This window comes from Myodes glareolus, chromosome 18 (genome assembly GCF_982192425.1).
Source record: "Myodes glareolus chromosome 18, mMyoGla1.1, whole genome shotgun sequence".
Taxonomy (NCBI): domain Eukaryota; kingdom Metazoa; phylum Chordata; class Mammalia; order Rodentia; family Cricetidae; genus Myodes; species Myodes glareolus.
Window position 1 is genome coordinate 45,474,300 of NC_142043.1, and position 22,295 is coordinate 45,496,594.

The following is a 22,295-nucleotide window of genomic DNA, read 5'->3' on the forward strand; positions in this document are numbered from 1 at the left end:
CAAACAACAAACAGAGGAATCACAGGACTGAGCCATGGGGAGCTCTGGTATTTAAATATGGAAGAATTTAGAAACAACTCCAAGAGTCAGAGACAGCTAAAGAGGAAATCTACGAATGTGCGGAGTCTAGGCAAGTGTTAGAGTGCCATTCCTATTCCTTTACATGCTCAGCTTTCCTGGCAGTTACATAGCTTCTGCAGACTGCAGGGCTCGCACACCTGACAAAAATGTACTACCTGTTCCTTTTACAAAAGGTATTGTCATATCTTCATCTGAGATAAAAAAAAAAAGGGTGGGGGAACTAGCAAAGGGCTATAATAGTTAGTTTTTGTCAACATGGACTAGATAGAGTCATGTCCTCAACTGAAGAGTGAGCCTCAACTGAAGAACTGCCTCCATCACAATGGCCTGTGGCATGTACATCTGGGAGTCATTTTCTTAATTAATGACGGATAAACGAGGGTCTAGCCCCATTGTGGGCACTGCCACTCGTGCGCAGATGGTCCTGAGTTGCATAAGAAAACAGGCTGAGCAAGACAAGGAGAAATAAGGCAGTAAGCAAACTTGGTAAGTCTCTGCTTCAGTTCCTACCTCCAAGTTCTTGTCATACCTGCCTTCAATTCCCTGGAAGGACTGTAAAGTTAAAATGAAATAAATCCTTCTCTCCTCAAGTTACTTTAGGTCAATGTTCTATCACAGAGTCAGAGAATCTAACTACAATAAAAACCATTTTAGGTCACATAGGAGTTCCTGATGTTGCTAAAGTTTGAATCTGGAATGTCCCCCAAAGGCCTAAGTGTTAGAAGCTTGTTCCTTCATTGGTACAATAACCAAAGGAGGAAACAAGATGTATCTTACTGCAAGGCTAAGATACCCTCAAGTGTGCCCTCAAAATAGCCTGTTCGACACTGGTCTGTTTCTCTTTTGCTTCCTGGCTCTTTGATGGCTACCTCTTTAGCCATTTATTCAGTCCCTATCAATAAGTGTGACTCCTGCCAGGGAAGGCACTGCCAATAGTGGGCTGGGTCTTCCCACGTCAACTATCAAGACAATCCTCACAGACACGGCCAACGACCATCTGATCTGGGCAATCCATCCATGACAACCACCACAGATGACTCTGTACTACATCAAGTTGACAGCTTAAGCTAAGTAAGACACGTGAGTAATGGCTCTCATCTCTACATACAGTACTACCTTAGTAACACTCTCCCTCAGTAAGATATCTATCTGCATTTTCAAGTATTCAAGTAATTCTTGCTAAGTAAAACACATGCAATCAAACAAAATATTACTGTGTATAATGTTCATTTGTCTTGAAAAAAACAAGTGTAGACAACTCACAACATACATAGGTATCTGTGAAATAGGTATCTGTGAATAGATTCTATATTTATTTCACAATGTATGACCTCTCTCTCTCTCTCTCTCTCTCTCTCTCTATATATATATATATATATATATATATATATATATATATATATTTCTCACCATCTCCATAAATATGGCCAACATGGAGGGTAAAATAAACTGTTTTGCTTTTGTTTTTTTTGTTTTTTTGTTTTTTTTAAATATTTATTCATTTATTATGCATTCAATATCTGCTTACATGTGTGCCTGCAGGCCAGAGAGGACACCAGATCTCATTACAGATGGTTGTGAGCCACCATATGGTTGCTGGGAATTGAACTCAAGACCTTTGGAAGAGCAGGCAATGCTCTTAACCACTGAGCCATCTCTCCAGCCCCCTGTTTTGCTTTTGTTGTTGTTTGGTTTTTGGTTTTGATGTTTCTCTGTGCGACAGTTCTGGCTATCCTGGAACTGGTTTTGAAGACCAGGCTGGCCTCGAAATCACTGAGATCCACCTGCCTCTTCTTTCCAAGTTCTGGAACTAAAGGTGTGCACCACCACTGCCCGGCCTTTTTTGTTTCTTTAGATAATGTCTATCTACCTAATCCAGGCTGGTCTTGAAGTCATTATGTAGCCTAGGTTGACTTTGAATATATGATCCTCCTACCTCATCCTTCACAACACCCCACGCCCCCCCATCCCACCCCAAGTGCTTATAGGTATGTATCATGGTAAACTTAATCTGCTTTTATTATCATTAGCATATATCATTTATATAAAATAATGGTTTTCAATACATTTTCACGATATTTTAAATACTATTCACGGCCCCCCTTTTAGCCTCCCTTGACCTTCTATTGAATCCCACTGGTTCCTCTGCCCCCCAAATTAGAAAAATATAAAATGGTCTCCAAATCTGCATTCCAGTTTCAGTATGTGTTCTGCTGGAGCAAAAACCTGACTTGTTGGTAAAGAGGAGACAGTAAGGAAGTCAGATGAGATGCCTTGAGTTCTCCTACCGTACCTTTGCTAAGCCCTTTAGCCTTTCGACCCATGACTGCCTAAAGGACCCTGGAGGGGCTGGGGAACCCGCCATATCTAGACTTCCAAGATTCGTTTAACTAAATCAAAACCAACATAAAGAGCAGCTGCTAGGTAAGCAGTGGTGGCACATGCCTTTAATCCCAGCACGCGGGAGGCAGAGGCAGGAGGATCTCTGTGAGTTTGAGGCCAGCCTTGTCTACAAAAGCTAGTTTCAGGACAGGCTCCAAAGCTACAGAGAAACCCTGTCTCGAAAAACAAAACAAAAAAGAAGTTGCTAAAATTATGACTATTGCTCCCTAAAATTACGACTGTTGTATCCTCACAGCAGAATTTTACCCATAAATGGATGCTACCACTATTAACTGCAAATAATAATTCCAATGTTTTCAGCTTTCCATAAAAGTATATGAGCCATAATATAAACCTCTCCCTACAAGAAGCAATAAAGAGATTTACAATATGGTAGAACTTCATTTACATGTAGATATCAAATAATTCACCCACAGCAGGCAGTATCATAGCAAATATGGTGATAGATGAGAATGCAGTTAGTGTGTCCAATGTATGTTTCCAGAATAAGATCTTGTATTAGTGAGCAGACATCTAAGAAGAAATCAAGGTTTCACCGTGCTGAAGAATTAGATGGTACTGGTAAGTCACTACATGGTGACAATACCATGAGAGGGTGGTTTTACTGGATGGCCATTAAGTTTTCGTAGCTAAAAAATATGATGGTTTTTTTCATGTAAATGGCCATAGTTCAAGTTCACATTGATATTATAGCATTTAACTATTTTGTATTATTTTTATTTTAGGCTACAGAAATAAGTTCTACAACTAAAATGAAGTACAGAAAGACAATAAAAGCCACTAGTTTCAGGTAAGTAGGAAATTATTTGGAAAATGTTTATTAGAGTAATATTGCTTGAGATTAAGAATCCTGCGAAAATGTTACCAATATCAAGGTATTTCATGGTTAAGTAAGAGGATCATTTTCATTAATACTAAATAAAGGCAAAACTGGAGTTTTTAAGGTAGCAAAACAAAAAATTATCTATTGCATGCAGCTGTTAGGGAAGTAGACATAGAGAGGCCATTCTACCCATGCAGCATCTGGTAGACTCCAAGAACAGTTCTAAAACGATGGGAACAAAGGCAAGATTTCAAGAGATTGATATTATGAAAATAGTATGGCCATTCGGATAACTATGACTATATCCAGTATCAAGATAAGTTATGCAAAAGTTACTTGAAACGCACAAAATATAGGATCGGTCATACGTTCTTTTAATTGCAAGGAGAGGGGAAAGCAAAACAGAACCACCGCGCAAAACGGTAAAACCGCCAAGTTTTGGAAAAGCCAGGGAAGCCGACTTCCCGGTTAGCAGTCGGGACGTGTACACAACTGTACAAAACTAAGCGGATGACAAGGCCTGCTCACAAAAACCGTTACAAAGTGACAGCCATCAGTCATCATCCCGGATTTAATTTAGACCCCCCACACACACACTTTTCGGCCAGGATCAGGAAGCCTGGCGAATCTAACTTCCCCCCCACGTCCATAGTCGCTCGCCAGAGCTCCTCAGTCCTCGCCCTGGGGCAGCAGGGAGCCCACTCTCCACGGCACGCGGGAGTCACAATCCCGCTGGCCCCGAGGCTATCGGGCGGGGCGGGGACTCAGGGGAGGGCCACCGGGACTGGGGAACACAAGGGCGCGGGGCTCACCAGCTGCCGCACCTCGTCGAAAGCGGCCATAGCCCTGGTGAGACGTCACGAAACGGTGGTCTCAGGCCGGACCCAAACGCACGTCCCGGGCGGCTGCTTACAGAGGACCCGCTGGGCTTAACCGGCGGGGCGCGGGGCGTGCCGGGCGACCCGCAGCCGTTAATGGGCGGGGCGGCCTCTGCCGAGCGGCGGCTGGGGCGGAGCCAAAGCCGGAGAGGGTGGGAACTCGCCCGTGACTGCCAGGAGTTTTCCCGCGCTCCGGGCGTGCTCCCCCGGGCGTGCTCCCCTGGGCAGTTTGAGGCGAAAAAGCCACCGAGCGTGGGAAGAGGGTGACCAGAAATATGGCACTTGGGGAAAACTCGAGGCGACTCGACGCCCCGCCATGGGCGGAACCAGTGATTGCCGGCCCGCGCGGAGCCCGGAAGTGGGCGTGGCCCGGGGCCTCAGACTGGCGCAGAGATTGCGGCCTAAACGGAAGTGGGCGTGGTGGGGCGTGTCTACTGGGACACTGCCCCAGTAAGGCGGTGTCAGCGCTCGCGGGACGGGCTCTAAAGCTGGCGTCGCGTGCACCCACTCGCTCTCCCGGTTCTCCAGACGCGCGGCTATGCTGTCGGGCTGAACCGTCCCGGGGCCGAGGAGCTGAGCTGCGGGATGGAGCCGAACTCTGAGGCGATCGTGCGCTTTCTCACCGAGCGCGGGGGCCGGGCCCGACACTCTGATTTGGTGCAACACTTCAGGGACGCCCTGGGCGGCCCCCGGGAGCAGCGCACCCGCGCCCGCGAACACTTCAAGGAACTGGTCAACGCGGTGGCCACCGTGCGCACCGATCCCGCGGATGGGACCAAGTACGTGCATCTCAAGAAGAGGTTCTGTGCAGGGGGGTCCCCTCCACTTGAGGCCTCACTCCCCCGGGATCCACCGCGTATCGAGGTGACCGAGGAGCCTGAAGTCCCGGACTTTCCAGCCGAGCCGTGCGAGGGCAGCCAGCACCAGGAGGGGGCAGATCCACAGTTGTCTCTCGGCCCGGGGTGCGAGCTCAGCGACCAGGAGCCTCCGATCCCTGCTCAAAGTGGGGCCCCATGTAAGGACTTGCCACAGGAGGTCCAGGCCGTGTCCTGGGCGTCAGTCCCCGGGCCTGGCGAGAACCTGAAACTCCCTGCACACGGCGGTGAGGAAGCTGAAGGGGGCAGTTCCCCTAGTGGGCCAAATACGCCGAGGTCGGCCCGTCAGAACTTTCGGGACCTGGTGATGGGCAGCTCCCCTCAACTAAAGAGGAGCGTGTGTCCCGGGGACGGTAACTCCGTTGGAGGTCGCAGCAGAGGAGGGGGCGACTCCGATAGCGCATCCTTGGCTTCGTCATCCGCCGAAGAGGAGAGCAGCGGTGGGGGCTCGGTGACGCTGGATCCTCTGGAGCACGCCTGGATGCTCTCAGCTTCGGAGGGCAAGTGGGACAGCCTAGAAGGACTGCTCACTTGTGAGCCTGGCCTGCTGTCGAAGAGAGACTTCATCACCGGTTTCACCTGTCTCCACTGGGCCGCCAAGCACGGCCGGCAGGAGCTCCTGGCCATGTTGGTCAACTTTGCCAGCAAACACCAGCTGCCAGTGAACATCAATGCCAGGTCGAGCGGAGGCTACACGGCCCTGCATTTGGCAGCCATGCACGGGCACGTAGAGGTGGTGAAGTTACTCGTGGGGGCCTACGACGCAGATGTGGACATCAGGGACTACAGCGGGAGAAAAGCCTCTCAGTACCTGAGTGAGAGCATCGCAGAGGAGATAAAGAACCTGGTAGGCGCTATGGACGAAGATGATGGGGACAGTGCCACCGGCCGCGGGAGTGGGCGCTGGAGACTTTCAAAGGTGCTCCCGTCACACCTCATCACTTACAAACTCTCCCAGGGCGTGGAAGATGGCACCGAACATCACCATCACCACCACCACCACCACCACCACCACCACGTCGCCGAGGCTGGAAGCAAGGTGAAAGATTCAGGTCGCAAAGCCTTGGGCAGCTCCAGCGGACGGATAAAACCACGGCTCAACAAAATCCGATTCCGAACCCAGATCATTCACACCACTCCCTCATTCAAGGACATCGACCAACCACTGGAGGAGGGCGAAGAGGAGGAAGAGGAAAGGTCCCTTAAGGGCCACTCATCTTCCTTCAAACTGAGACCAAAGTCCAATGTTTTTGGGTAAAAAACAAAATAATTCCTGCTAGAGATGCTAAGGTTTAGTTTTCTTCCAGGTAGACTAATACTGGCAGTGGATAAGAAAGGAACCCGAAAAGACAGGATAAATTAGCATTGTAACTTGCAGACTTGGGGTGGATCTGTAATAATCCTTCCCGGATAGCATTCTGGGGCAAGAGAACGTCTGAAATGATTCATGATGCATTGATTTGTGCCTCTTCCCCCACCCTACCCTTTTAACCAGGAACATGTGAGAACTGGAATTGATTGATGACTAAGAGCCCCTTGGCTGTCACCATTACTAGACACCATGCACAGTAAGGACCATCAAGTATGTTTTTTTGAGTTACTTGTAGGACGACAGAAAAGGCAAACTGTGTGTGCGAACCTGGTCATGGTTGTAAGTGAACAAACCTGCAGGCTGCCCTGGTTTTCTGCCGTTCACACGTGCTAGAGAAGGTCCAGGTCAGAGTTAAAATGTGAAATACAAATGAGAACTATGTGAATCGAGATGGGAAACTTGTAAGTAGCAGTTCCCTTTTTTTTTTTTTTTTCGAAACAAGCAATTTCAGTTTTAATCACTGAACTGAAGAAATAAGCAGCATTTGCTTTTGAGTTACTGTAATCTGGTTTGTACCTATATAGGGTTGTGCCTATGTAACACTATTCAGTATACGGTGCATTATTAATCGCATTTTTTATTTAAATAGAAGAACACTTAACAGCCTATGGTACTTGTTTTTAATGTGTGTCTTGATTATCGCTAACTTGTTTTGCTTCTCTGAAATTCTAACCGTTCTGGGGTTTGTACTCTGGGGATTCTTTTTGATGAAGCTTACAATACTTAGACTGATTTACTTATTACCTAACAAGCCTTTTCTTGTTTAGAAAATAGTCAAAATCAGCGTAAGTATTAATGGCCTATGCTTCTGTGAAGTAGTTAATAAATCAACTTAATACGGTTCTCATATAAGAGATATTTAATTTTCTTAATACATTCATAATCTCGATGCTTCATAGCAACATTTTACAAATGTTCAAATTCTTTCACTTGATTTCTTTGTATCTACTCAAAGAGGTATGGTGTAATTACTGAAAAGCTAAATAGTTTGCCCATTTAAAAATGGGCAAATTTAGTATACTTTATAAAAGGAAAAAGAAATGGAACCATTTCTGTATTTCAATGCTGCTAGCTATTACATTTCCTTATATAGAAATGAAAAATGTTATTCCTTAAAATTAAACACTTTTATAACTGTGATCCTTATTTACATTCCATTCATTTGTGTTAGAGTAAACGGCTTTATAATTATTTTAAAATTTAACTCACAAACGTATTAAATCTTGTAACAGGATTAGAAATTTCTGTAGGAGACTGATTTGGCCATCCTTCTCTCTTTGTCTTTCTGGTCTGATTGCTGAGACCTAAGTTGTTACAGCCTACAAGATAGAAGAAGGAGTGAGCAGCCAAGCCCACAGAGTGAAGGAGACAACACGGTTGTAGAGAGCAGCAACATTTTGTTATTAGCTAACTCTCCAAGTCATAGAAATTCCTAACAGGTTTGTCACCTCTCTCTCAAGATAGCAGTTAAAACTGCTTAAATATGAGTTGAAGATGCTCACATGAAATGCGTAAGTTGTGGCTAAGGAGACAGATGCTCAGTGGGTATGAGCACATGTCCTGCAGGCATCAGGGCATGTGTTTGGATCTCCAGCATCCATATAAAAGGCTAGGTATAGGGTTGAGGGTGCCTGTAACCCAGCATTGAGAGGTGAGACAGGTGAATCCTGAGAGCCCAGTGGCCAGCCAGCTTACCTGAAACAATGACTTCTGGTTCAGGAAGAGAACGTCTCAAGAAAATAAGGAAGGCATAGAGGAAGTCTCCTGACATTCCACTCTGGCCTCAGAATAAGCACACATGGGTGCTCCCAAACACTCTTGTGCCTACACTACACACACATAAGTTGTTATCCACTTATGTGCCTTTATCTTTGTTTTAGGATTTAAGAAGTAGATCTATACATTGATAAGCACTTTCTGTATATATGAGTGAAAAGTCAGTGTAAAAAGCAGTCACGTGTTCATGTATAGGCATTCACTATATCTAGAGCAGAATAAGCTTACAATTCCCATAGTGGACTTTTAATTTCCATTTAAGGCAGCTATACAAGTAGATGTTTTGGAACTACATAAAGGTTCTGTTGAACAGTCATTAGTAATTCCTTCACATGTATGTTAGTAATTAATTGAATAAAATCTGTAATTTTCTAGATTTTAGATATCAAGTAAATACATCACTTAACTTTCTTTTCACACTAAAAGTTTAAAGCTATAAAGCATTTAAATTTTATGGAATCATTCCTAGGCTGACAGAAAGCTCAGCAGATAAAAGTGGTTGTCTTACAAGCTTGAAGACCCGAGTTTGACCCTAGAACCCACAATGGCAGGAGAGGGCTCATTCCTGAAAATTGTCCTCCAACCTCCACTTGTGTGTCATGGCATATATGTTCCTATACTCACGTAACTGTTATACGCACAAACACAAAATAAATTTAAACTTTAAAAACACAAAACAGAGGGAACTCCTAGCATTCCTTGTCATAATGTACTTTGCACAGTAACATTTTAAGCTATTTAACTCCATTTCTCTTACTTTTTAATTTCCAAATCAAAAGTAGAAAAAATGATTTGTATAATTTGATAATTATTATGAAGTTGTTATGTCCCAATAGTGGCAATATAGTAAAATACAGGCGTCTGTTAACTGTACTTTAAAAATGAGTGTGTTCTTGTGTCTTCCAGGTACGCTTGTAACTATGAATGTCATTTTGCATTTATAGTATATAAAATGCAGGTAATGTGGTACTAGTTCATTCACACCTGAGATATTGTAATGTGATGTTTGTCTTTTGCTTTTTAAGTAGGTCAAAGCTTGTGAGTTTAAGAATCTGTAAGTTTTGTCAAAATAAAATGTTGATAGTAGAAATCGAGTTGTCTAGGTTTCTGTAGTCCTTTAGCTACTTTGCGTGTGCCGTGTTTTATGGTTTGCAAAATACTTTTCAAAGTTTCATTTTTTTTTTCTTATTGTTTTCCTACTCGCTAAGCATATGGGCTACAGTGTCCCTAATTATAGGTAGAAAATGAAGGTTCAGGACCTCGAGTCCGATTTTTTTTTTTTTTTTTTTTTGCAAAGCTGCTGTAGTTTGGCAGCAGTGATGTATGAGTCTCTTTGAACGAAGAATAGGACCTCTACCTCCACCTCTACCTTTTAAAAAGGAAAACCTAGAGGTTGAAAAATGGCTCTGTCGGTACAGTGCACGTACCAACATTGCAGTCCCTCACAGGCACCACAGGCACGCCCAGCTGCTTGTCTCCTGGGTGGAGCTAGATCCTGTCAAGTTAATCAGTGTTAAAGATCACAAGGCAAATCTCAAAATTAAATACTCTGGTAATTTCCTGAAAACCAGCGTTCTTTTAAATTATGCCAGTTGTAGGAAGATGTATGAAACTGAGATCATGTTAACCTAAATAAGCTATACTCAGAAAAATGTTCCATGTTTTCATTCATGCAGAATCTAGATTGTTGTATACATTCAGTTATGTCTGTAAACACACACACACACATACTCGAAGAAAGTAGAAGGGAACTTGTTAGGAGAAATGGGGCTAAGGAAAGAAGAGGGGAACAAGAGAGGGTCATGGGTGAACATAAGCAGAGTAGACATTACGTAAAAATGTCATAATGGCATCTGTTACTTTGTGTGTTCAATAAAAACATGAAAAGGAGTCTGGAGAGATGGTGTAGCAGTTAAGAAGCAATAAGCTTGCTTCTCTTCCAGAGGACGCCTTAAGTTCCCAACACATCTGGCAGCTCACAGCTATCTATAACTCCAGCTATCAGGGAATCCGCCACCCCATACTGGTACACACATGTACACATGCACACACATATGTGCCCATAAATTTTTTTTAAATGATCGGAAACCCTTTTTAAACACCACCAAACGTGACGAGTCAAATCTGTATAGGATACTTAACATTTGGAGGATCGGATGACAATTCCACGTGAACTTGTTTCCCGGGCGTCAGTGGTGGGATTTGCTCACCCGTCATTTCCTCCTTCGTGTCACCGCGGTACATTTTTCCCTTGATCATCTTTCTAAATGCCAGTTTCATTTCAAGAAGGGGCTTTTCTATTCTGTTAACGAGTTTCCTACTTTTTCACGTTAATGTATCGTTGAGAGGTGTGTGGCTAAGGGCCTCGCCCTAGCTTAGCGCCTTTCGTGTTAAGGTGCTGTAGAAGTGGGTCCTTAAATGGAAGCCTTTGCGCTCTCATAGCATGAACCATAATAGTCAATAGCAGACATGCTAAGTGAGTAAAAGGTATTTTTGATGCAATACAGCCTTTACATGCCAGCCAGCCACCTCATCCCTACTCACCCAAAAGAGCATCTATCCCAACCCGGCAGGTAAAATCAGCTTTACTAAGATTTTTCAATTTGAGCAATTTAAAAGAAATTGTGCCTTAGAGGATGCTTCAGCTGCAGACTCTTGGCACAATATGCTAGCTAGCCTTTTTATTATTCTAAGTACAGTAGACTATGCAAATAGCTACTGATTCTGTGGAATGACCGCTCCCCAAAAAATGGGGCAGGGAAATAAAGTTTAGGGTATCATAGAGAGCTTTGTTTGGGGAAGAAGGCATGTTTTGATATATTTTTTCCACAATATATACATATAGTTCATATGTATACGAATATATATGTGTCTTTGACTACATTGCTCCTCATAGAGAAATTTTTAATAGTCATTATAGACATGGCAATGGGCTACCTCGTGACACAGAACACTCACGTCTTTGAAAATAACAAGCCAGGGCTTGGAGAGATAGCTCAGTAGTTAAGAGCACTTGCTGCCCTTCCAGAGGACCCACCTTCAATTCCCAGCACCCACATGGTGACTCACAACCACCTGTAACTTTAGTTCCGGGAGATCCAGTGCCCTCTTCTGACCTCCATGGGCACCAGTCACACACACGCACATACACACACACACACACACACACACACATATATATGTAAGCAAACACTCATACACGTGAAAATAAGCAAATCTTTTAAAAAAAAAAAAGAAGGAAGAAGATAGAAAAGAAGCCAGAGCCTTGAAAAGTAAAAATTAATTATTTTAATTATTTGTTCGATTTTAGTTTTTCAAGACAGGGTTTCTCTGTGTAACAATCCTGGCTGTCCTGGACCTCACTGTAGACCAGGCTGGTCAAGAACTCCCAGAGATCTATCTCCCTCTGCACCTGAGTGCTGGGATTAAAGGTGTGCACCACTATCACCTGGCCAAATTTAACATTTTAAAGCATGCTTTTCTTGACTTTTTTATTTTTTGGTCAAGAAACAATAAGCCATCCTGACCGCAGCTTTAACCAAAGGTAGCCTGATACAGAATGGCACTAACCAACTCTTCACAAACCAGGAAGACCAAAAACATATAAGTTCGTTTGTTGTTGTTTTTAACCCAACTTTAATGTTGTTCTAATCAAAACCTGAAAGTCCCCATTAGAGTGCCTTTCTCAGAGCTTCAAATGCAGTTCAATAAAAAGCATGCCAAACATGCTAAAGCTTTGATCCCCAGTGTGGAGAAAACACCACCTCTACAACAACAAAAATCTTTTTGGGATCTCTTAGTTTACAATTTAGTAAGTAGAACTAAGCATTCTTGACAATGGTCTGGAAATTTCCTGTACTGGTTACTGTGATCTAGTTTGCCTCTGAGAGGAAAAAAATTTCCCCAGTGATGTGCCCAGCCTCCTGAAGTTAGCAGGAGTTCACACCAAAGAACCACACAACTGAGAAACTAAAAACAAAAACACAAAAAGAATGCTCAATATTTTATGTAAAGTTATGATTTTGTATTAGGTCACATTATTGGTGGCTCTACCTGCCCACATATATGCAACTTCTACACATGTATGTATATTTTTTTCAATTCTCTAGCTAGAGTGCACATGTATGTATAATACATTTGAAAGTTTTATGGACATTATATGATTACTTGTAAAAGCAAAGCCTTTGTAGCTGAGAATGTAGATGGGTGGCTACCCATCCTGGGTAGTCTGCTCTGACTCACCCATCCTGGGAGGCAATATACCACTGCTTTAATCTTTCCTGGGTCAGACACTGGACAGCCAAGGATAACTCCACAGCCAAGTCAGCAGCCTTATTTACAGAAGTTTTCTTATCTGTCGATATGTTTTAAATGAAGCCTCAGCAACGGTTCTCCCAATATTCTCTAAATGACTGACTCATGGGGGCATGGTCTAAGATTCCCGGAACTGTTCGAGGGGCACAGATTTAAATGGGAAGGCAGTTGCATTGCAACACTTATGCTTTGTAAAATCCCCCTGGTTCTTCTGACCCTATCCACCATGGCTTTGGGGAGAAGGAATGAGTACAGTTAACGTAGCTGTCCAGGCAGGGATGAAGGTATTACAAAGAGATACTTGTATCCCTCCGTTTGGCTGTAAGACTGTTGGGACAGCAACCTCAAGAAGTTGAAATTCCCTTAAGAATCGTATGCTAGGTGAAGGAAAAGGATGGAATCTGGTACCAGAGGCAGAGGGGGAGTTTGTCTTTGTCTTCATAAGGTGCTGACTTGGAAGACCACCTGACAGAAGAATCCAGAACTCTTGACAACAATGCCCAGGGCCACACCCATGGAAAGGACTGCTTAGCTGTGCACAGCTCTTGCTGTTTGCTTAAACCTCAAGTCAGGACCCTGAAGATGGAGTCCAGATGGTCACTGGACTTCTTTATTAGTTCATCTTCTCAATGTAGCCATTGAACAAATATCCTTTCTCTCTCTCTCTCTCTCTCTCTCTCTCTCTCTCTCTCTCGCTTCTTTGTAGTAGGTCTGTTGAGACTGAGCAACAGAGCAGCTGTTGAGGCTGCCGGAGACCAGACTGCAGCTCTAACTACTCCAGTAACACCACTTGTTCTGCATGAACCGTGAGGCTCGGAGCAAGACCTTGTAAACCACAGCAGCCGGACCAGAACCAAAGAAACAAAAAGCCGTCTGAGAACTTTGAGCCCTGAATCCACCTTCTTTCCTTGTCATCAGAAGCATCATCTTCCACGCTGGTGAGATCATTCACCGTTACTGCCGATGGACCTTCCCTGAGCAATTGATTGCCCTGTCAGGAAATACCCAGGATTTGTCACCTTCTCGGCTCACTACTTTCAAACTTTGAATCAGAGCTGTGCAACCAAAGTCTGTTTCTAGAGGAGAAGCTACACTGGCTAAATGAATATCCAGAGGAACCTGAAAGGAAATCAAATACTGGAATTGACTATATCTGTTGCTACGGATACTGATGTCCAAGATTGGGGTATAACTTGCTGCCTTGAAGAGCTGTGTGTTGCTACAGTGATTGTTTGGGTGACTGAAACCTGAGCCCAGCATTTAGCGAATTCGGCTGTCAGAATGTCCCTGGTATAACCGAAAGGGAGGAATCCGAAAGATTTAATATGAGAAGAGTGGAAGGAATTTATCTTTTGTGTTTCTCCTGCCTGTCACCTGACTGGATCTTCCAGGAGTGCTGCGCCGAAACCGAGCGAAGGACGTCAGGATTGAACACGCAGACACCTCTCTAGTTGCTGGTAAAAGAAGGTCTTTGTGGAACAGCACCACGGAGGTTTTTATACCTAACACAGTCAGGCGGGCCAACAGGTGAAGACCTCCATTGCCTGATCCTCAATCAAGGCCAGGACTATACGTGCTCAGAAAGTTGTTGGTAAACAACTTTGACACGGCTTTCAGAAGCTCAAATCAGAAGGGCAAGAAAAGGTCACTAGCAGGGGAGAGCAGCTGGAGGCCAGGACTCCAAAAGGTCCCAACACAGGAGGACCTCGAGATACCCTTGATCGAGGCCATGAGAAGAAAAAATGACACGAGTGAGAAGATCCAGTAGCCTTGAAAAGCACTGGGCAAAAGACAATGGAACACAGTCCTCAAAGTGCACTCTCTGATTCAGCAAGAAGTCCTGAGTCATGGAGTTCACCCATCAATGCTCATCGGGCAGACAAGGTGGGTGCAATTACTGTGATAATTAAAGAATAAAGACCATGCAGGCATGAAGGCATGGATCCCAGTTACCTTTGGAATAAAGCCAAGGGCAGCCCGCCCCCTTAAAGCACAGTCTAACCTGTGTCCACAGGAAAGGGGTAGGCCCAGACGCAGAAAGATAATGGCTAAGCTTTTAGTCTCCAGTCATTACCAGTTCACAGCGGCAACAGCCGCCCTGGTAACAATGGCGACCCGATCTCTTTAGGAAAGGAATCATCGGCCTGCACTGTCAGAAATGCAGTAATTTATAATTCTCTGCCCAAGCCATCTTTTAAGGGGCCTGAGGCAGTGTAGGGGGATGGTAACCATTAGGATTTGGAGGTCTAATGCAAATTTCCAGAAAGTCAGACAGTTCTCAGCTATAGATCAAAGCAGATCCGGAGAACTCTCTGTGTGTGCAGAGATGCCTTTGTTCAGGGTGTTTAGGACGAACTTTCCCGCCTAATCAGCTGAACTGAGTAGGATAAGTTAGATTGCAAAGTCACTTTCACCCCTGAAGTCTGCCCCGTCTGTGTCCCAGGATGGAGAGATTGTCCCACAGATCTCTTCTGTGGTACATGATGTCCAGTTAAGGTCTGGGACCTTTTCTATAAAGAGGAAAGTTTTGAATCCTGCTCAAAATAGGAAAATGGTTCTGGTGTCTTTAAAATAAAAGAAGGGCCCCATGTCTGTTGGTAAGAGGGCCACAAAGTCTTGCCAGCCAAGCCCTACAGGGTCCCGCCAGGGCACCCTAGCCACACTAGGAGCCACCCTAGCAGGAGCTGCAGTATGGGCAGAAGGGGAACGGCCTCTCCCACTTCTTTACCCTTGCTGAGACCCCAGGCATCAAGGTAACCTTGCTACCTGATGCATCCAGGACCCCACTTCAGAGAGGCCAAGGGGTATGTGTCAGTTTTTCTGTGTGGGAGGTCCCTGAGCTGCACTGCTTGGATGGGAGACTGGACAGAGAAGCTATGAGCAGCCCTCTCTACTGATTCTCCAAGCCTGCTTCCTCTAACTGCGTTAGTCTTTCTGTTCTCCCAACTCCTTTGTCCTATGCACGTGGTCTGCCTGTGTTCGGCACCACCAAGCCTGGATATCCTTACTTTGTTTCTACTTTTCAGTCATAAAGACAACATAAGCGGGGGAAGGAACATAACCAGAAGTCACACTTTCTGGGTGTCTTAGATGTCTGGGTTTTTTTATGGTTTCTGTTTTATATTGATGGCCTCTAGGTTACAAGTACTTATAAGATTAAAAGAGGGCAAAAGAGGAAAAATATGTATTAGGAGTTTGATTAACAAAGAAGCCAAAATCTCCCTTCCTCGTAGGATCATTATAATATCCTGCAACTTTATGAGGGAGAATGCTTATTAAGCTTTTCGGGATGCCCACCCCCACCTACGGACGCACGCGTATTGGTTATGGATGTGTAGACAACGTGGTTCAGTCTTACAGAGAAACAAATGCCTTTGGGTGAGGATAGTATTGGAAAACTGTCCTACACGGAGCGCACTGAAAAGCTGGCTCTGGAGATGGCATTAGCCACTACTTCAGACCAAAGCATGCTTGTCTCAAAGGTTCGTCTAAAGCCCCCAACCTGGGTCAAGCTGGCGCCCTGACTCTGTGCCAAGAAGAACAACAGAACATCCCAGGAAAAGGATCGTGTGCTTGGGAGCAGCTAAGAGGTAAACTATTTCCAATAAAGGTTACCTTAATTTATATCTTTGCGCAAAGGTGTCTGTGATATCTATATTTTTAAAAAGAAACAGTTAACAGTATGTTTATACATGGAAAGGATAAGAGGGACCCTCTGGCTAAAATCTCTCAATAATAACCCAATATCATAGTCAGTGAAATTCTATTAGATGCTGTAAACATCAACTTAATAATTATCATAACTAATCCTACATCTTGCATAAGTCACAAAGCCTATCTTATCTTTTCTTGGAAACTTACAAGACCTAATGGCTTAACAATACGTACACAGATAATACTAAGTTTTTGCTTGTTGTTTTTTGGGTTTTGTTGTTGTTTGTTTGTCTTGAGACAGGGTCTCTCTACATAGCCCTGCTTGTCCTGGAACTCACTATGCAGACCAGGCTGGTCTGGAACTCACAGAGATCCCCTTACCTCTATCTCCCAAGTGCTTGGATTAAAGGCGTGTGCCGCCATGCCCAGCTGATAACACTATTTATTACATTACCCTGTGTATGTAGTTTGGATTCAACCTTCTACTAGGATGAAGTTGCATAGTAGCTTCTAAGCTGAACAGTTGCCATCTTCGTGACTCCACTATGTCTGCTCAAAACAATCACACTTGAGGTTAAAAGCAGTGGTGGCAAACGTATTTAATCCCAGCACTCGGAAGTCAGAAACAGGCAGGTCTCTGTGAGTTTGAGGCGAGCCTCCTCTATAGAGTGATCCAGGAGAGCCAGGAGCACACAGAGAAAAAAAAAACTAAAATAAGATAAAAATGAAAACAGAGGCCCTCTTGGTATGTTTGCTAGCCCGGTTTATGCTCTGGCTCACCCTTTATGAAGATAAATACATTTTCTTGCTGAACATTTCACTTGGTTCTTGTGTTCTCTTGTGCGACATGCATGACACTGAGATTGTTCCCCTTCCTACAGGCACTCAAGCCTGTGGTCATCTTGGAATCCAGAATGACAGGGTTGACCAAACACACACTGGCCAGTGACTGAAACTGGCCTCCAGCGTCATGAGCTAGAAAAGGCCCCCGAATATGAAGATGTTATCTACAGCATCTATGGCCACACCTTGGAGCAAGGTGGTCACCTGATGGAGTTCAGTGTGGCCTGTCAAGGCAGGATGTCCTGGAGTCGTTTTGCAAAACCAGAGCAGAGAGAAGCTTGCTTTGAAGGAGACCACTTAATTAAGCTTGCATCTTGCTTCCTTCCCAGTTCTTCCTCTGTTAAACTGAAAACTCTCCTTAGCACCCAGGTAAGACAAGGATCACTGAACCCGTTTATCAGTTCCTCTGCCCAACATGCCACATTGATTAAGACTCCTTTCCCTACTTCTCACCACGAATCACCTTCAGCTGGTGTTTCAGGATGGGTGGCAGAATGGAGGCATTTTCCTCAAAACTCTAGTAACACTTATTCTGTAGTTTTTTATTTATTTGATTGTTTTTTAAGATTACAGTTAAAAATCACTCATCTGAATGACTGCTTTTTTTTTTCAACCTTCCCACCTTTTGACCTGAGGTGAATGCTTCACTTGGCAGTCTAAAGCTAGAACCCCTTCCGGGGTGACCAGATAGCCCTTAGGAGGTGAGCGGCAGTCAACTTGGGGACCAGAAGTGTAACCAAGCAAGTGAATATAGGGGGGGGGGGCGTTTGCATAGGGAACTCCTCGGGAAGGGAAAGGAAGGCGACATGGGTTTGCCAGCAGCTGGAGGCTTTTCTCACACCAGACTTTATGTTTCCCTTTAAGGCGGATTGGGAATGGGATGGGGTCGAAAGTTTCTGAGCTAGATGACAGGCAGTTGTAAAGACTGAAAGCTCTTGGTCCGCTTTGGCTTCATTCAAACTAGGGGACAGAATTGAAAAAAAGAAATCTTTATTACAGGAACTTGAGAGAAGATATATAAATAAGACCCATAAAAGGTCACATAGGCCCTGTCTCTGTCCTTTTAGCCCCAAGTAAGGCCACAGGTGAAGGTGGCACACTTCCAAACTCTTCTGGTTTTTATTTAATAAAGCATCTCTTTTCCTGTAACTATCCTTGTGTCTCTGTACAATGTACTGAAAAAGGCAACAAGAACTTAGAAACGCCAGCATCTCCCATCCAGACACAGTCAGTGCTCTAACCCTTGAACTTTCTGACCCTTTGGCTCTCCACTGTGTCTTGATGATATTTTTTTGGTTTTGTGTGTTTCTAATATAACTCGTGTCCTTACACATACTAGGCAAGTTCTCTACTCCACTCCCATCCCCAGGCCTTGGAAGCATCCCAATCATTCCTGAGTGTGCTGGGAAGAAATAAAGTGTTTTGTCTGTTTCTTTAGCAGAAACTTCTCGGAGTGGGCATGTATAGTTTTGGGAGCTAGCCTGCAGGAGACAGCTATTTTAAGAAGTGTCAAATATGATTCTTTCCCATAATATACTAGCATGTATTTACAGCAAGGAATTCAAATCTTCTTGTCTTCCCCACCTTGTACGACTTTTATTCAAATATTTTAACCCCTCACCACACGCCCAGTAAAAACTTTGTTTACACCAAGACCCTATGACTGCATTCCAGAAATTTGATGGTCTAGAGCAATGACCTCTTCCCCCTCCCTTCTTCATTTCCTGTGACCAGTTCTTTAAAGACTAACTAATCGAAAAAGACTTTGAGATCGGACCTCGGCCAATTGGGGGAAAGGCACAGTCCACACTAGCATTAAAACCAAGGACACTTCCTGCCCCTGCTTGGGCGAGCAGGGCAACCTCTGCTTGGGAATGCAGCAGCAATTCCCTTTAGGTAGAGAAACAAGACTCTGACTGAAAAGATGTGTTTTGGACCTTGCTTACTCCTCGGGTATCAGCTACAAGGAGCTACTACTCTATGTCAATTCAGTAAAGCTACCAAGTTGTTTGTTGTCCACTAAATTGATGACGGTTCGTGATGCTTATTATACCACTGCTTCAGGTCTCTGCCTTCAGGCTGTCAGGAAACTCATTAGTGTAGAATTAGCCTGAGACTGTCCAAGACTGTGGGAATCCAGTTCTCAAGAAGGTCGTCAAGTGAGAGAAAACGGCCATTCTTGCTTGTCAACTACATCTGAAATGAACTCAAACCCAAGTGTCTGGGTACATCTGTGCGAGGTTTTTCATTAATTAAATCATTTGATGTGGGGAGATCCACTTTTAATCCAGATCCTTTGAGGTAGGAAGATGCACCTTAAATCCTGCTCTTTGAAGTGAAGACCCACCTTTAATCTGGGCCACATCAGCTGCTGGCAGCCTATATAAAGGACACGGGAGAAGGAAGCCTGCTCTCTGCCTGCTTGCTCTCCTGTTCACTCTTACTGACAGTCCCTTCCTTCACCGACATGAGAGCCTACTTCTTCAGGACACTGAAGACCAGCTGAGACATTCAGCCTCGTGGACTGAACAACTACTGGGTACTTGGGCCTTCTGTTTGTAGACAGCCTTTGCTGCACTAGCTGAGCCACAGGCTGTAAGGCATTCTAATAAATCCCATTTCTATATATAAATATAGACAGACAGATGAGAGGTATAAATTCATTCTGTTAAGTCCTGCTCTCTAGAGAGCCCTGACTGATACAACACCCTAGGAATAAAAACACCACGGAAGAATTTTGCCAAGGAACTGAAGAGTAATCTCACTCCTGGAATTCCCAAGGACATTTAGAATCCTGCTGGCCTGTGAATCCCGGCATTGTCTTTTGATGCCACACAGTCTGGGAGCCTAACAAAAGCTCCTCAGAGTTTGCACTCGGGTGCTCATTCCCGGGGCTGGAAGCTCCAGGAACAAGCCAGCTACGGTGAAGTCCCTAAACGTGACACAGTTTCACCAGTCTGGTTTTGTTGGCTTCGTTTTCTGTTGGTTTTAAGTGATGGGACTTGGGGCTTGCTTGGCAACCATGGCGGCCCTGTGATCCAGGCATGGAAGAGACAAGGATTCACAGCGCAGCAGGGGTGTGAGACATGAGAAATGAGGATTCTCTTTTGGGGCTCTTAGTCTCCTTGATAACAGAATTTAAGACCAGACTCAAATGGAAGCTTAAGGACAATTTTATTAGTGTTTAAAAGGAAAGCTTCCAGAGCAGGTAAGCTGTAAGTCTCAGCGGCCTCCTACAGGAGAATGGAGGAGAGAAGGGGACAAAAGGACTCGTCATTTCAGCAGACACGGAGGTCAGACGTGATAGCTAAGGAGCCACATGGCGAGGAGGGGGCTTTAAAAAAAGATCAAGGAAGTCCCAAACATTGGGGAAGTCCAAAGTGTTAGAGAAAGCGTGCTTAGAAAAGAGAGAGAGAGAGAGAGAAGTGAAGGGGAAGTTAGGCTTTTCTGAGTAATTCCCCAAAAGTGGTAAGGCTCCCAAAGCTGCAGGCCATTCCCTAGTAAGTGGCAGGGAAAGTACAGTATCTAATTATTGCACTTACCTATTTAGCATGGCTTAAGATGAACTCTCTTTCTTCAGGAGGTGTTTCCTTGGCTAGGTAATTGACCGGACACCATGGAATTTCAGGTCTCCACTGAAGTCAACCAAAATTTTTCTCTTAATGGGCTATCCTAACAGCTGAAAACATAGATTTAGGCAGCAGCTCTAGTCTTGGGAAAGCTGAATGAAGGGTAACAGTGGGTGACTGAATTTGGCAATGGCAGTGAGGTGGAAGGGGCTGGGGTTTCAACAGGGGGATGGGGGATTTCAGCAAGCCTTAGAGGAACAGAAAGTTCCTCGGTCTGACTCCGGCAGAGTTTGTTCCAAAATGACTGAGGTGACATCATCTGTGCTGACTCCATTCTGTGTTTTCTTAGACCAGGCTCAGCCTTCTACCTCCCTCCCCACAAGTGTCTGCCTTGGCAACACAGATTTCCATGGCCTTGACCATAGTCCAGTTGTATTAACCAAAGCAAAAGTAAACTAACAACTAAAAAAAGATAGAAGTCAAAAATAGTTGACATTCGTCTAAAATAATAACCATGCTCTACTAGGAATGACTATTTCAAGGTTACTTTGCCCCTCATCTAACTTTGATGTAAATGATGGTCTTTGTGATTTTAGCCTTTAAAAATGCTGCACCCCTGAGCCTAGGCACCAGGAATCTTTTCAGAGACACAAACCTGTTCTTGGCCTGGCCATCAATAAAAATGACTTAAAGCTTTTTTTTTTTCGGGGGAGAAGATGGGGGAGTTGAGACGGGGTTTTTCAGTGTAGCCTTGACTGTCCTGGAACTCACTCTTCAGACCAGTCTGGCCTTGAACTCACAGAGATTCGCCTGCCTCTACTTCAGGAGTCTTGGGATTAAAGGCCTGCGCCACCATCGCCAGGCAACTTAAAGCTTTTAATTGACTTGATCAACATGGTGGCCCCTAACTATCTTGTGTCGATCCTTTCAGTTCACGGTTTATTCCAACATCCCTGAATCCTGCTGAGGCGTTCTTCTCAAAGACCGCTACTCAGGTGAAAGACTCCACTACTGAAGAGACAGAGAGACATGCACAATGTAGTTAGCGGAGGAAAAAGGGCAGTAGGAAGCTTAATGTTACAGTCAGGCATGTGCTGGAAAGAGGTTGCAATTGTTAAGATTAATACTATTAACAAGAGTCCCTCGGGGACTGGAGAGATGGCTTAGTGGTTAAGAGTACCAGCTGCTCTTTCCAGAAGACCCAGGTTCAATCCCCAGCATCCACATGGCAGTTCACAACCGGGTATCAGTTCCAGATTGCCGACATCCTCACACAGACATACATGCAGGCAAAACACCAATGAACAGAAAATAAAAATAAATTAATAAAAAAAAATAAGAGGCCTCTTCTCCCCCTCACAGTACCAGAAGGAGCCCTGAAAGGGGCTAAGGGAGAAAAACTCAACCTCGCGGCAGTGCCTATAAACCACAGGTGTTATTCCTTTGGGACACTTTAAGAACTAACCACGCCCACCCCAGCCACTTCGGACCTCCCTCGCCGCCATCTTTTCTCTTCTCTCTCTCTCTCTCTCTCTCTCTCTCTCTCTCTCTCTCTCTCTCTCGTGTGTGTGTGTGTGTGTGTGTTTGTTTCGTGTCGTGTGTACGTGTGCCTTTGTTCTCTCTATGTTTGTCTATGTCTCCCTTTTTTAAAGTAATAAATGTCTAGCTTTATGTATAGCTTTATGTCCATTTACTCTGCCGTCCACC

At 44.5% G+C, this 22,295-nt stretch overlaps 2 protein-coding genes across 5 annotated transcripts in view; one reads left to right on the forward strand and one right to left on the reverse strand.

The window, feature by feature from the left end:
* Positions 1-4,486, reverse strand: part of Septin10 (septin 10) — a 71,179-nt gene extending 66,693 nt beyond the window's left edge. Inside the window, exon 1 of one of the 4 annotated variants that reach the window (XM_085679663.2) lies at positions 4,132-4,486. In XM_085679663.2, the coding sequence (XP_085535789.1) occupies positions 4,132-4,149 (18 nt within the window). In that variant the 5' untranslated portion in view covers positions 4,150-4,486. Of the gene's footprint in view, positions 1-4,119 lie in introns of all 4 variants that reach the window. The other 3 variants (XM_048451751.3, XM_048451752.3, XM_048451754.3) reach the window with 3 other exon arrangements.
* Positions 4,487-4,623: 137 nt separating this feature from the next.
* On the forward strand, positions 4,624-9,302 carry Sowahc (sosondowah ankyrin repeat domain family member C). The gene has a single exon (XM_048451750.3). It carries the CDS (start codon positions 4,771-4,773, stop codon positions 6,316-6,318), a length of 1,548 nt encoding a protein of 515 aa, XP_048307707.3. The 5' UTR covers positions 4,624-4,770; the 3' UTR covers positions 6,319-9,302.
* Positions 9,303-22,295: the final 12,993 nt, after the last annotated feature.

Coding starts and splice junctions, on each gene's coding strand:
- Sowahc (XM_048451750.3), top strand. CDS start 4,771: ATGGAGCCGAACTCTGAGGCGATCGTGCGCTTTCTCACCGAGCGCGGG.